This window comes from Peromyscus maniculatus, chromosome 19 (genome assembly GCF_049852395.1).
Source record: "Peromyscus maniculatus bairdii isolate BWxNUB_F1_BW_parent chromosome 19, HU_Pman_BW_mat_3.1, whole genome shotgun sequence".
Taxonomy (NCBI): Eukaryota; Metazoa; Chordata; class Mammalia; order Rodentia; family Cricetidae; genus Peromyscus; species Peromyscus maniculatus.
Genome location: NC_134870.1, coordinates 22,759,779 through 22,772,804, shown reverse-complemented (window position 1 = coordinate 22,772,804; position 13,026 = coordinate 22,759,779). Strand labels below are relative to the sequence as shown.

Below are 13,026 nucleotides of genomic sequence, written 5' to 3'. Positions count from 1 at the left end.
GTGGGCAGGGGCAGCTCTCCTGCCCTTTTGACCTCAGGTCCAGCTCTTCCACTTGCCTTATGCGTTGATGGGTGTGGGGACAGAGGTGAGTAATGGGGACAGTTTTCCCGTACTCACAACTTAGGGATACAGCTGGATCTTATGGATGCATTTCCTCAACTGAGGCTCCCTCCTCTTAGATGACTCTAGTTTATGTAAAGTTGACCTCAAACTAACCAGTTCAACACCCTACTCATAGCCTAATAGGTTACAAAATTTTCCAGTCTGCCTGGTGAGGACAGGCCATTTTCCTTGCTTGGAGTGAGCAATGGGCACTGTTTCCTCTAATTGTTTGGTTGTTTCTTCCTCTCCCTTGTGTAATTTTCTCAAGGCATATGAGACTATATTCCTAAAACTATAACTAACACACAAAAATTGATTATTGGAAAAGAGAGTATACTAGAAACCCCAGAACAGTTTGATGTTTTCTGGCATAATGCTCAGAGCAGGTTTTCATAATATTTAGAGAGGATATTCTTCTCTACATGTTGGGTAACTGGGTCTAAAGTTCTAAGAAAAAAAATGCTACCTTTTCCTCACAGTTTAATAGAAGGTAGAGTGTACTTGTATTAAGACAGCGCTAACATATTTAAAATATCAGCCCTCCCTCCACAACCTTTATTCAGAAAACCATTGAATGCTGTCCTTTTCTAGACCCATTGGAGTTTTTCTTCAGACAACACTTAAAGCTCTCAGCAGGAAATTACGAGGAAGACTCTTAGAAGTGTGCCTGTCCTGATTTAACTCCATGCAAAAGGAAATTAACTGCTCAGTTCGCCACGGAGTTTTGATGACTGCTCATTCAGCTCCCCTCTGGGCCTTTCTAGATATGGGCACCATCTTACTAACTTTTGTATCTAAGTAGTCAGCCCAAACCTCAACCCAGAAACCTTGGAGCACAGTAGGCACTTTTTAAATAGTTACCGAATGCTTATTGTTAGCTCCTTTTTGGTGACTAAGACAGGTTTGGGGACATTTGATTTTTCTTTTCTTTGATGGCTTAGCTTCAGCACTCGAATCAATTTTCAGGTGGACATTTCTACTCAGGGGAGTGGGATCGAGGAGAAGCTGCTTCCTTATACTGTTACTCGGCCTGAGCTCTGCATCCAGGGTTGCCTTTCCTACCAGTGTTCAGAAAGAAGATCTGAGGGTAAAGGAGAGGGTGCTTTCCAACAGGTGCACCATAAAGAATTAACACCTACTGTTCACCTTTGCCTGTTTTATCTATATCGAGGCAAGGAATGTTCCAGAATGGTGTGGAGTGACAAGTGTAAAAAGATATGGGAAAATGATGCATTCCAATCGTATATCTAAATATTTCCAGCCAACTATCTATGAAGACTTTTTCTTCTGCAGGGAGGGTCAGTAGCATATAAAAGGAAGTGTGGCCAATGGGATGTTGGCACAAGCAGAGGTAAAGATGATAACAGCAGTGAGTCACCCAGAAAAGTATGTGTAAAAATTGCTTAACCAAATTAAAAACACCGTTCACAAGAAAGTAACGCAAGAATTATTTTATTAAGAAATATGTCCATTACAAAGCAGCATGTGTATTTTCAAAAGTCCTCATAAAATAAATTAGAAATACTTTACACACAACTTTAAATATATGTCTGGTAGCTGCACAGAGGCACTTCAGGGTCTGTTGTCTGTTAGGTCACTTTTAAAGCTGGATTTACAGTGCATTCACAGCCATACTTTCTACAAGCTTCTTTCAGACTGCTTCACTGTGGCAATAACTGTTTGTACAATCTCCTCTGCTGCCATTTTCTCCTTAGTCAAATATAAGAATGTTAGAAGAATCATTACAGATAGAAAAATTCTTGCTGTTAAACAGAGTTTAGATGCTATCATTGGTTCCAACCTTTTTTTCCACTTTCAATTCCCTTCTCTATACACTTTTAGGTTTGCCCTAGAGTGAGGTGTCTGCAGGTGCAGTTGAGACACCCTGCTCAGAAGGCGGTCATCAACAGTGCAGATATTTCCATTGACATTAGAGGGGCCGTGCTCATCTCCCATTAAAGCTCCTACACTAAACAGTAGCAATTTGCCAAAAATAAGTTAAGAATCCTTTCTGTAATTAAAGACTAAACATTAGTGTTCTTTTAAATGTCACACCCTTAGTATTATATCTACTAAAACATGATATATTTTCATACTATAAAAATGAAAGATAAGTTTATTATACTGGAGTTTGACGGAGCATAAACCACAGCCATTGTATTTGTGAAGTTTGATTCAGGCAGATGTTTTCGACTTCTTGCTTCATTTCCTGAGGATTGTTTCTCTATGGAATAGGAGAAAATGCTCAACATTAGTTTTTGCTATCTTTAACAACTGGTGAGTGACAGCTTATGTTACTATTTATATCCCTTTCCCAAGAAATTCCCCAAATACTTGTTCACTGTATGATTGCATGTGCTTCTCCAAAAGAATGCCCTGCCTTTCAGCACCTCCTCCGTAAAGCCTCTGCCTGTGGCTCAGAGAGTTCTTTCTGAAACTCTTCTGGACTTCAAAGTAGGTGTCATTTCACTTGGCTCTCACTGCTATTGCATCATGGGTATTCCCCAAAACACTGAGTACAGAGTTTTATACATAAGACCCATTAGACATTTATTGCATAATTAAATGAATGAATAAAATTGCAGTTTCACGATCTCTTTGACAAGATTAGCTCCCAGAGGGCACAAGGTGTCGTTTGTGTCTTGGTAGGCATAATTCAACAAACTCAGTCTGTTCTTCGAAACCAAAGGTTTTCTTACTCACACATCCACCTCATTACACCTAAAGGCCCACTCTGAAGAGGATTCTGGGATAGTTCTCCAAATGAATTGCCCTAGAGCCATGACAGACTGAGCACCCAGGGATAGAATTTCCTGGGTTATTAAACAGTAATCTTACAGTCTTCTCAGGCTTCACCTCTGGGCTGGGAAGATGCTGGGATAAATTCTTCCAGATTCTCCCCTTTTCACACAAAGTCTACAGAGTTAATCAAGTCTGTCTTTTGGGATCTGGATCTATTAATAAATTATATTGTGTCTATGTGCAGATTTATTGGGGTTTCCATGAAAAGAAGGCAGAGAGCTGAACAGGTTTCTCATATGGCTGTCTAGTACTGTTTTTCTCATGCAAGCTCAACCTAGGTGGCTTCCACTTCCAGCCTGATTAAAACATGACAGTCTTATTTACATTTACATTCAAGTTACAGACAAAGTCCACTAAGTTAACAAGTTTACATGTGTGTCTACATATACATATATCATGAAAACAAATATTCTACTTGCCAAGTGAAGCAAATGTTGAGGAACTATTATTATGTGCCAGGCACTGTTCTAAATGCTTTCGTTCACATGTGCTGACTCATTTAGTTCCCATAATAGCCCTGCATAGGATGCAATAGTATCATACTTACTTTACCAAAGCACCCCAGGCTAAATACTTTATCCAAATCTCTGCAGCTCAAAGTCAGGCAGGCTGTCTCTGTTGCCCCTACTCTTAATTCCCCTCTCATTCACATCTATATCTAACTGCATACACAAATAATCTATGAAAAGAGATTGCACTTCCATCCACACAAGCATCGAAGTGGCCGAAGTGGACTAGGGTGGGGAGGAATGTAAATATTAAGGAAAAGCACATCGCTACAAAGTGACTGTTTAGGCACAGAATGAACAGCAACCTTTTAAGGGGCACCAAAACCAGGAATTTTGGAGGTGTGGATTGTGTGCCCTGGAATTGGGTTTTTGAACTATTATATTTAAGGAGCCAGGAGGACAAGCTGCTAACGTAGGAGAGAGGATCACGGATCACACCTTGAAACACCGACTTGGATTCAGAACCAAAATTCAAACCAAAGAACAACAAAATAATAGAACTCTAAATATAATAGTATTATAACTCTAATAGTAGACTGTGTTTGGGTGTCTCAGTCAAGGTAAGCTCCCGATAAGATAAAATCAGAATTAAAAAAAAAAAAAATCCCTGCTCTTAAAGCCCCAAGTTAATTCATGTCTCTCTTCTTCCCACTCATTGCAAAGCTAGAATTTGATGCTTTGGGCTTACCTGAGTTTCAGAGTAGCCTGGGCATTGGCTAATGAGGGCCCCTTTCGTTTTCAAGGCGAATGTTTTCTGGGGGAGTGACGGGCAGCCGGGGATAGGGTTGAGAGTATGGTACTCGATTTTCATGAGACAATCTGTCTGCTCACAAGCGGCAGAGTTCAGGGAGCAAAGAAAACGCCAGAAATTAAAAAACTGAATGGAAGGGGGCAAGAAGGGGGATGGGGAGAGGAACGGAAGACAGACGAAGGAGTCAGGGATCAGAATCCAGAGCCTGGGTTGAGAGAGGGAAATGGAATCAACCCCCAGGAGGGAGGGGCCTGGCAAGGGTAGCCGAGAGCGCCTACTGGAAGGGCTTCCTCCCCTGCCGGCTCCGCCCAGCCTCCCAAGTAGTTGTCAAGAGCCAGAGCTGACAGTAGATGCCCCGGACCCCGGGAGGTGTTTCGACTTCGTTCCTCCGGGTTTCCCATTGGCCCTTTTTACCTCCGGGGCTGAAGCGGGTTCCTACTGCTTTCTCCTTTTAAACGGAGAAGTGGCGTCCTAGACTGACGACAGCCTTGCTCTGGCAGCCCAGAGGTCTCCTATCGGCTCAGCAGGCAGCCTGTCCTGGAGCTCAGCCTGGCGCTCTTCCCCGACTCCCTTCCCGGATGCCCGCCACTCCCGGGGAAAGCCAGCACTGCTGACCACTCTACTCACCAAGTTGTCACAGACCTCGATTTGGTTGAATGTGCGCTGGAAGAAAGCAAATTAGGATCAAGATCTAAGTTGGAGAGAAAAATCGTTCCCTGGCCCTTTGCTTCCAGGCTTCCAGAGATCTCTAAAAGTAGTTTCGACCCAGTGACTTGACCCTAGGTGATGGACAAGGTGGTGAAACATTTAGTTTTCTGCTTTTGCTAGCTTTCAGAGGGAGCCCTAGCCCACCCAAGCATGCATACCTGCACCTAGCGCTTACAAGCCACTTCCAGCCAAGGACCATTCTTCCAATGTCTACAAACTGCTTTTATAGCCTTTCATACTTGGCACTCACTCACACTGTATCTAAGGATGCGGATTATCAGGGAAACAGTTACTACTACATGTTTTAAAAATTTAAACTTTTTCATCTCATAACCGTATCCTGAAATTTCTAGAACACTAGAAAGCTATAAAACACAGCTCCACTTCTTAGCTCCTCACCCCTGAGTTCTTATCTCACAAGGATTCCCGCTTTGTAACAAGGAGTAAACCAATATCCATAACCATTACCAGCTTCTGCTCGCTCCATAAAAGCCATGAGGATACACATTTTATATGCTAAGGTATTTCAAATGCCACTTCTAAGAAAGTTTTGGGATAGTTTTTCCAAATTATTTTCCTTTCCTTGAAAGTTGAATTATGGCTTGTGTGACATGTATCTTTACCCTTTTTTCCCCCATGAGAATATATATACTTCAAAAAAAAAATCTTTTCACTTACCCCATTCAAATATTCTTTCAGGTCAGGAAAAATTGCTTCAGAATATATATTTGAAATCTCCTCGAAGTTACAGTTAGAAAAGTTGTAAGTTAGCACCAACCGTACAACTTGCAAGATGAAGAGGTCCCTGAGAAGAACTGAAAAGACACACAGTAAGAAAATGTTCACTGAAGCCCAGTGCCAACTGTTTCCCATGGAACTTTCCCCTCCAAGCATGGACAGCCTCTAGACATGCGAGGACTGTGCTCAGGCACCAGCCCTCACCTCCCCTTCCCAGTCCACACAAGGTCCGTATTCACCCATGCTGTTGCCTGAGGTTGGAGTCTCCCTGATGCTCCAGTGCTTTCTGGCTCCATATATATAACACCTAAACGCCTACGGGCTCTTTTCTTCTAGGCCAATGATTTTCTTTGATGTCATTCTTTCTTTATAGAATTCTAAATTGATGATGTAAAAGAAAAGAAATAGGGCTAGCCAAAATCTATGGAATTTAACAGTAGCAAAATCATCAGGAATTTCCCTCACCTTTCTCATTTTTTTTTTTTTTTTTAGCTTTACCCTGAACACTTGTTACATGCTTGTTATGTGCTATTAGAGATGGATACCCTATCATCATTTTGACATCTTTCTCCTACTGGGCAGTTTCTGTGACTGATCCTTTCTGCAGAAGGGAAAAACACCTTCAGCCACCCACAGCTGCTCTAAGGAATTGTTACTGATGCTTTGCCATCCTGCACACCCTGAACATTTCCTTTATCGAGTTGGAGTTGGTGTTTTCCCTCTTCATGGCTACCGAGGAACTCGGTGTTCAATGCATGATACATTTTGGAGAGTGAGTGAAGCCTTGGGCTAAGATAACTTTTACTGAAGGCATTAGACTGGTATTGGGGGAACTGTAGCCACAACAGTGGGAACAGGAACAATGAAAGATTGAAATATATGAGGAAATGTCCAATGAGTCTCATCCTCAAAAACTTCAGGACGAGCACGCAAGTTTGATAAGGAAAAGTGGTGGTGGTAGTGGGGAGGTACTTCATGGACTGGGGACTCCTCTATCCAATTCTAAAAGTGTAATGATTTTCTAAAAGCATAAAGGCAAGCACCCAGCCACCTTCATAACTCCATTATCTAGGCCTTTGTGGAGTGGAGATGCTCCACGAGGAGTCGTGGGGTCTCATAAGGTGCACAGTGAGGTCTGGTCTGCAGCGATAAGCTCGCTGGGGACCTGTCCAGCACGCTCACCTCCTGGGGCAGGCACAGCTTCTGACCTGCTGCTGATCTGCGGCAGCTCAGGCTCCCTGCCCACCCCGCTCCCGCAACCAGCTTGGGAAACTTTGGATCGCCTCAGGTATGTGTCCCAGCACCAGTGGCAGGGATGGAGAAACGATCTAGATGGCGGGTTCGGATTTGTACTTCAAACCCTTGTAGCTCCAGGAAAGGGAGTACAAGAGGAGCAGCCAAGTGAATCAGGGAGAGCGCCTGAGAGGATGTCTAGCAGCCTTCTGACTGGAGCAGCGCCAGTACTGGGAGCAGGGAGTGAAGACCAAAATCGACTGTTCGTCTCCACCAGCTGTGGAGATGAACCCCTACTCTGCTGGAGCTCAGCCGGCTGCCCCAGGCCCTCCTAACACTCAGCTCACTCCCCCCTCTCTTGCGTGTCAGAGCCTGCATCAATCTGGTCCTTGGGAAGTTCCTAGGAGTCATCGTTCAGAACGATGAGGTTGGGCGCTCCACGTGAGTCCCTGCAAATGTCACAGACCACGCTGAGCCAGGGAAGGAGCACAGGGATTGGTAAATGATGCGGGGAAAGCATAGATTGGCGCCAGGGTGAACTTTTCCCAGAACATCTTCAACAGCTGGACCCAGCTCTCCGGCGCTAGCGTTGGAACTAGGGATAAAAGACTGCAGCGGCAGCAGGAGGGTATGAGAAAGCATCCGCTTAGCTGATGACTTTAAAGACTTTCAAGTACTTTTCTGGACCTCTGCAAGTTTTAAACTTAAACTATGATAATAACTTGCCTGGGACGCGGCATCCAACCCCCCCCCCCCCTTTCCCATCGCTACTTCTCGAAGTGATGTGGGAAGATGCCAAAGCCTGATTCATCTGGTGTGACATCAGACGTGATTCTGATCAGCAGCTAGACATTGCATAGGCAGAAGATCCCAATTTGGTCACTGAATTGGTATAGTTCCAAGGGACAAGAGAAAGGAAATGATGGCTGATTTTGCCGTGCCAGCTCGTTTGCCTTGCCCTGTAGGGAACCAACTTCTTGACTGGTAATTGTGTGGTCTTTCAGGTCACTTCATTTATACTGCTTTTCTGCTCGGAAACTTTTAGGCAGATTCCCTTGCTGCAGGGCCCAGGAGTAATTGCTGATGGGGGCAAGAATGTCAGACAGCAACCTGTTTTTCCCGATAAGGTTTGGCTTGCATTCCCCCAAGGGTGCACCTAGCCTACCTGCCGTCTTTTGTTTCTCCTTTAAAACATGTGTCTACAGTCTACGTGGGTCTAGGTAGATCTGAGGAAGGCATGGAGCCCCTTTCAGTGATTTTAGAGGTTATCTCCATGCTAAACACATCACGACATATTTGTCCCTTGGTATCCAGTTTCCTGACTGGTAATTATGTGACATCTTATGTCATTTCAGTTATATTGACTCCCCTCTCCCCCAAACCTTTTTGGTAGACTCACAGTTAGTTTGTGGTAGACTCACAGTTACTTTGAGATTTTTTCACCCATCACCCTTGCGTTGGCTCCAAGCTCTTTCTAGCCTCCCTCCCTTCATTTTCCCAGGCTTCCCTCAAACAGTATTCTAAAGTAACAGACTCTGAACATTTCCTGAACTTGCCTCTTCCAAATCTTCTTACGGGATTCTGATCACAGATATGTGACGCCAGGCTTCCTCAGGAAAACAACTTTTGGTCGTGCTAACACAGACTGGGGTTCAAAAGAACGAAGTCCCGAATCCAGTGGACAGAACCCTTCTAGGATTTTTGCATCTGTGTCTCTCATACGTGGAACCTTATCATTTCATTGGTTATACTAAACCGATAGTGTGGGATTCTAACGTGAAGGGAGGAGAAGGAAGAGGTTTTAGGAGAGTTGTAGTGATGCGTCATGTATATTCAGGGTGGGGGCACCAAGAGAGATGTCACACACACCCAAGGACACAGATCAGCCCGTGCAACTCTTCTCCTCACCCCGCCTTGATTTTCAGGACTCCTACCACAACCTCAGCTCCTTAGGTATTGGCTTGAATTGTACAATGCTCACCCCATTTTACATTTCTCCTACCTGTGTGTCACCCCACTACCTTTGAAGCTGTGGTTATTTGGGCTTTTATTTTATGGTGTTTAATTACATCATATTTTGTTTTCCAACTCTCTCTCTCTCTCTCTCTCTCTCTCTCTCTCTCTCTCTCTCTCTCTCTCTCTCTCTGTTCTGTGAGATCCTTAAACCAGGGCATGTTTTGTAATATTGATTTGTTCAGTATTCATGTACTCTGCTCTGAAGCATGTGAAGTTAATATAACAATGCCAAAGCTAAAACTCAAAACAAAACAAGAAAAAAACGAGCAGGTGAAACAAAACACAAAAACAAACAAACAAACAAACAAACAAACAAACAAACAGCAAACCCCCCACCCCCACCCCCGCCCCAAACTAAGGTAAGAATGGAATTAAGGGGTGAGAACATGAGAGCAGATACAGGGAGAGGGCATAGAGCAATCACTCTTCAGAATGGGGGGAAAAGACAATGAGACAAAGGGAATAATTTAGGTTTCAAACCACCGAGGCACAGCACAGACTGCAGCAGATTCTACAGGTTACTCATGCATTGGAGGAAGCTGAGTTTTTTTAGACCAGTAGATATCACCATAACCACCACAGGAATGTTCCCTACTAAAGGAGCTTCGACACAGAATTGCTTTGGTAGCTCTTTGCTGCCAGCTTCTTGGAGTCTACTTAGGCCTACCTGGGGTAACATCAGGCCAGGGCATCTTGGTGGAAATTCCTATGGACTGAAGGGCTTCCTTTTTTTTTTTTTTTTCTTTTATCCGTTTCCATGTATTTAAATGCTGATGGTCTGAACAGTATCTTCATGTGCAGTTTGGAAAATCCTAGGTTGGATTAAGACTGGGGCATCTTTCATTTGGTAGGAAATGGGAGTGAGGTCATTGGTAGGTCTGTGTGACTACTCAAGGAGTTTAGCAATATTCTCACCCTTGGGGCAGGCCAGAAGATGATCCATGGCATAACCATCCTTTCTCTTAATCTCACTAGAAAATTATTCACTTGTTTCCTTAGTATTTTTTATTTCATACACTAGTAATAGGTTCCCATTCTTTGCTTTGTTTGCTCATTCTTCCTCTTCCGCCTTTTCAAAAAGATGAATTTGGCATGGTGTCTCACTCTTTAGCCCAGACTGGCCTCGAGCTTATGGCAATCCTCCTGCCACAGCCTCTTAAGTACAAGGATGACAGAAGTGAACTGGTTTTCTCCCTCTTTCTAAATTCATTTCTTTACTCCACTTCTTCAATTTGTCCTGAAGTTCATTTTTCTTTTCTCTCATCTTTCTCTTGTACAAATCTCTCTTTTCTTTTTTTTTTTTTCAAGTGGGTCTTGCCCAGGCTGGTTTCAAACTGCTGGGCTCCTTGCGCTAAATGTCACCATACATAGTTTGTCCAGTATATTTTAAGTAGTCCAGTTTTCACAGAAAACTCTGTTTAGGTTTAGAAAGTGGAGCCAAATTTCTATGGAAAGTCTGCTTTATTTTTAAACCATATTAAATTATAGAAATTGTGAACTTAAAAAATGGGAGTGATAGTAGACAAGTTTTATTGACGAGATGGAGGGAGATACTCTTCTTTGTAGTAAGAAAAGTTGATAACAGATGCCAACCTTAGTTTGGTGCCATTTTTATGGTGTGTAATCATGGACCTTTCCTAGAAGAATGGTTCCCTTTGTGTCCTGGACGTAAGGTGTATTTTTTTTGATCCTCTCAGGTGCTGGTTGCATAATCTCTGCCCCTTGCACAAATGAAAGTACATGTTTTCTGAAGTGAGCACTGACTGATGTTACTGACCTCTGTGAGCTGTCATGTGTATGTTGGGAACTGAACCCAAGTCCTCTGCAAGAGCAGTACATGAGTGCTCTCAACTGCTAAGTCATTTGCTCCAACTCCCTTGTTTCTTTGTTCAGACTTTTCTTTGATTGATCACATTTTGGCATAGTAACTAAGCAATAGGCTATGGGCTGTGTGGATTGTGATGACTGTGATAATTGTCCATTTAATTATACATTACATTCAAACAGCTTTGCTATTGGCTTGAGCAACTGAGTCCACAAAGTCCCCTTAAACCCCTTGGGACATGGAAGACAAGAAAGTGAAATGAGAAGATTTTTCTATGACCAATGTGACAAAAGTCCTTTCATTATATTTTACACTGAGACTGCTGATAAAGTGCATAATCAACCCATGACTGAGAAATGTTAGAAGGTGTTTTGACTTAGACCACAGAGATAAATCCATGAAACTTAATACTTGTAATCATTTCTCCATATAGTTTTACTTTCAGCTGGCGGGGAAAATAAGAAGCCCTTGCTTTACTTAACTATTATTTTCATACACTATAAGAGGTCACTAACAGGGAATAGGTGGTTTAAGAATTATCGATGAATGTACATCCTTTGCAAACACAGTTATGCTGTATAGCTTGCATTTTGCCTCTGTGTAAATTCTCTCTGCTCTCCCCTATTCTGCTTTATAACCTGGAAAGATGACCCACAGGTTTTCACTCATAGAGTCTCTTGAACCCCCACTTTTGGTTGAGTATGGCCAAAATGAGATATTAGCAAGATAGCAAATAGAGGAATGAGAATAAAGTACGAATCTTTATTCACTCACTCTTTCTGATGGCCAGCTGTAGATTGGATACTTTCTTCTCCTGAGGCACAGATTATTCATTGACCCTTTCCATCTTGCTCTGACAGGCTCTGTAACTATTCCATTGTTTTGTCTTTTTTTTTTTATCTTAAGGTGGCTAACAGCTCCATATTATTTTTCATTCATGTACTACATTATCCCAACAGTTACAGTTTGGCTGTGCCAGACACATTGGTCTGGAGTAATTTATTAACGAACTTCCCTTTATTTTCAAAGGTGGAACAATTTAAATGGTTATTATTAATTTCTTATATCCTTTGAGTCAGTTTATTACACTATATTACAGTTATCAAGATGGAGTGCACTCTATCTTTCCTGTGGGCCCCGGACTTACTCAGTTAACTGCATTAGTCACCAATGTGTCATCGTATGAAGTCAATATCTAATAATCTCCTTTCCCACCATCACTCTCTACCCTGTGATACCATAGTTCTATAACCATGGCGAGCAGACATTGGCTCTTAATCTACTGCTCCAATATCAAGAACCTGTGTTCTTATTCTGAACTGTGAAGAATGAGCTGTAAGAAATTCTGCAATTTTTCATTTTTAAGTGACCTTTTATCGTAGTTGAAAACACTCGTCAGGACTCGCAAGAAAATCGTGAAGCTACTAGGCTATTGTGGGATTTCTCCACCGTTTAGTCCTATTTTATGCACAAAGATCTTAAGAGCAGTGACTGTTATGAGAGTCAGGTGGCTGCCGGTGGCTTCTTTGCCGTGCAGTGTGATCCAGTCTCTCCAAGAGTCTCCCCTACACTAAATGCTAATATTGCCAGTGCTGGGCTCTGTTCCGGGTTGAGCAATCACTTTAACAATTTCCTCTTTCAAATCGAATATGTTCTTAATAATTCCGTGTGTGTGTGTGTGTGTGTGTGTGTGTGTGTGTGTGTGTGTGTGTCCTTAAAGGCCACTCTGGTATCCTAGATTCCAGATAAGGCTTCTGATAAGGTTAAATATTTCTCTGAATTTGATGTATAAAATTTGCTGGCATATATAAGCATGAAAATGTATGAGTATGTATGTGTACATAATATCATTAGAAAGAAGCATAAAAGGATTTTAAGCTATGCATTTGAACATTTATTTATTTTTATCAATTTTTGAAAGTATACAAAATGATGCTTCTCATTTTGTCATTTTCACATGTACATATACTTCACGATATTTTGGGTATCTAAAAAATTTACATGTATGAATGGGGATGATACACATCAAACTCAATGCGGGACTAAAATTTGATTTTTCATTCAGATGTAATGCTATAAGAAATAAGATGTCTAATATGGAACATTGTCAAAGATAGAATGTTATTTGAAATGGAACCCACATAGCATGTAACAGTGTCACCCTCTGATATGGCTAGAGGGTGACATGCTCACCATAGTTTCTTCTATTTCAACACTGGATCCTCTCTCTATGGTGCTTCTTTTTTGTTGTTTGTTTGTTTTGTGTTTTTTATTTATTTATTTATTTTCAAGACAGAGGTTGTTTTTTTATTTTTATTTTTTTTAATTTTTTATTTTTTTAT

The 13,026-nt window shown here is 42.1% G+C and overlaps 1 protein-coding gene across 1 annotated transcript; it reads right to left on the bottom strand.

Annotated features, from left to right (window-relative positions):
* Positions 1 to 1,544: 1,544 nt before the first annotated feature.
* Tslp (thymic stromal lymphopoietin) lies at positions 1,545 to 6,374 on the bottom strand. The gene is made up of 5 exons (XM_076555471.1): positions 6,290 to 6,374; positions 5,551 to 5,687; positions 4,792 to 4,827; positions 4,102 to 4,236; positions 1,545 to 2,326 (listed from the first exon to the last, which is right to left on the bottom strand). The coding sequence occupies exons 1-5, from the start codon at positions 6,372 to 6,374 to the stop codon at positions 2,222 to 2,224; spliced, it is 498 nt and encodes a 165-aa protein (XP_076411586.1). The 3' UTR covers positions 1,545 to 2,221.
* Positions 6,375 to 13,026: the final 6,652 nt, after the last annotated feature.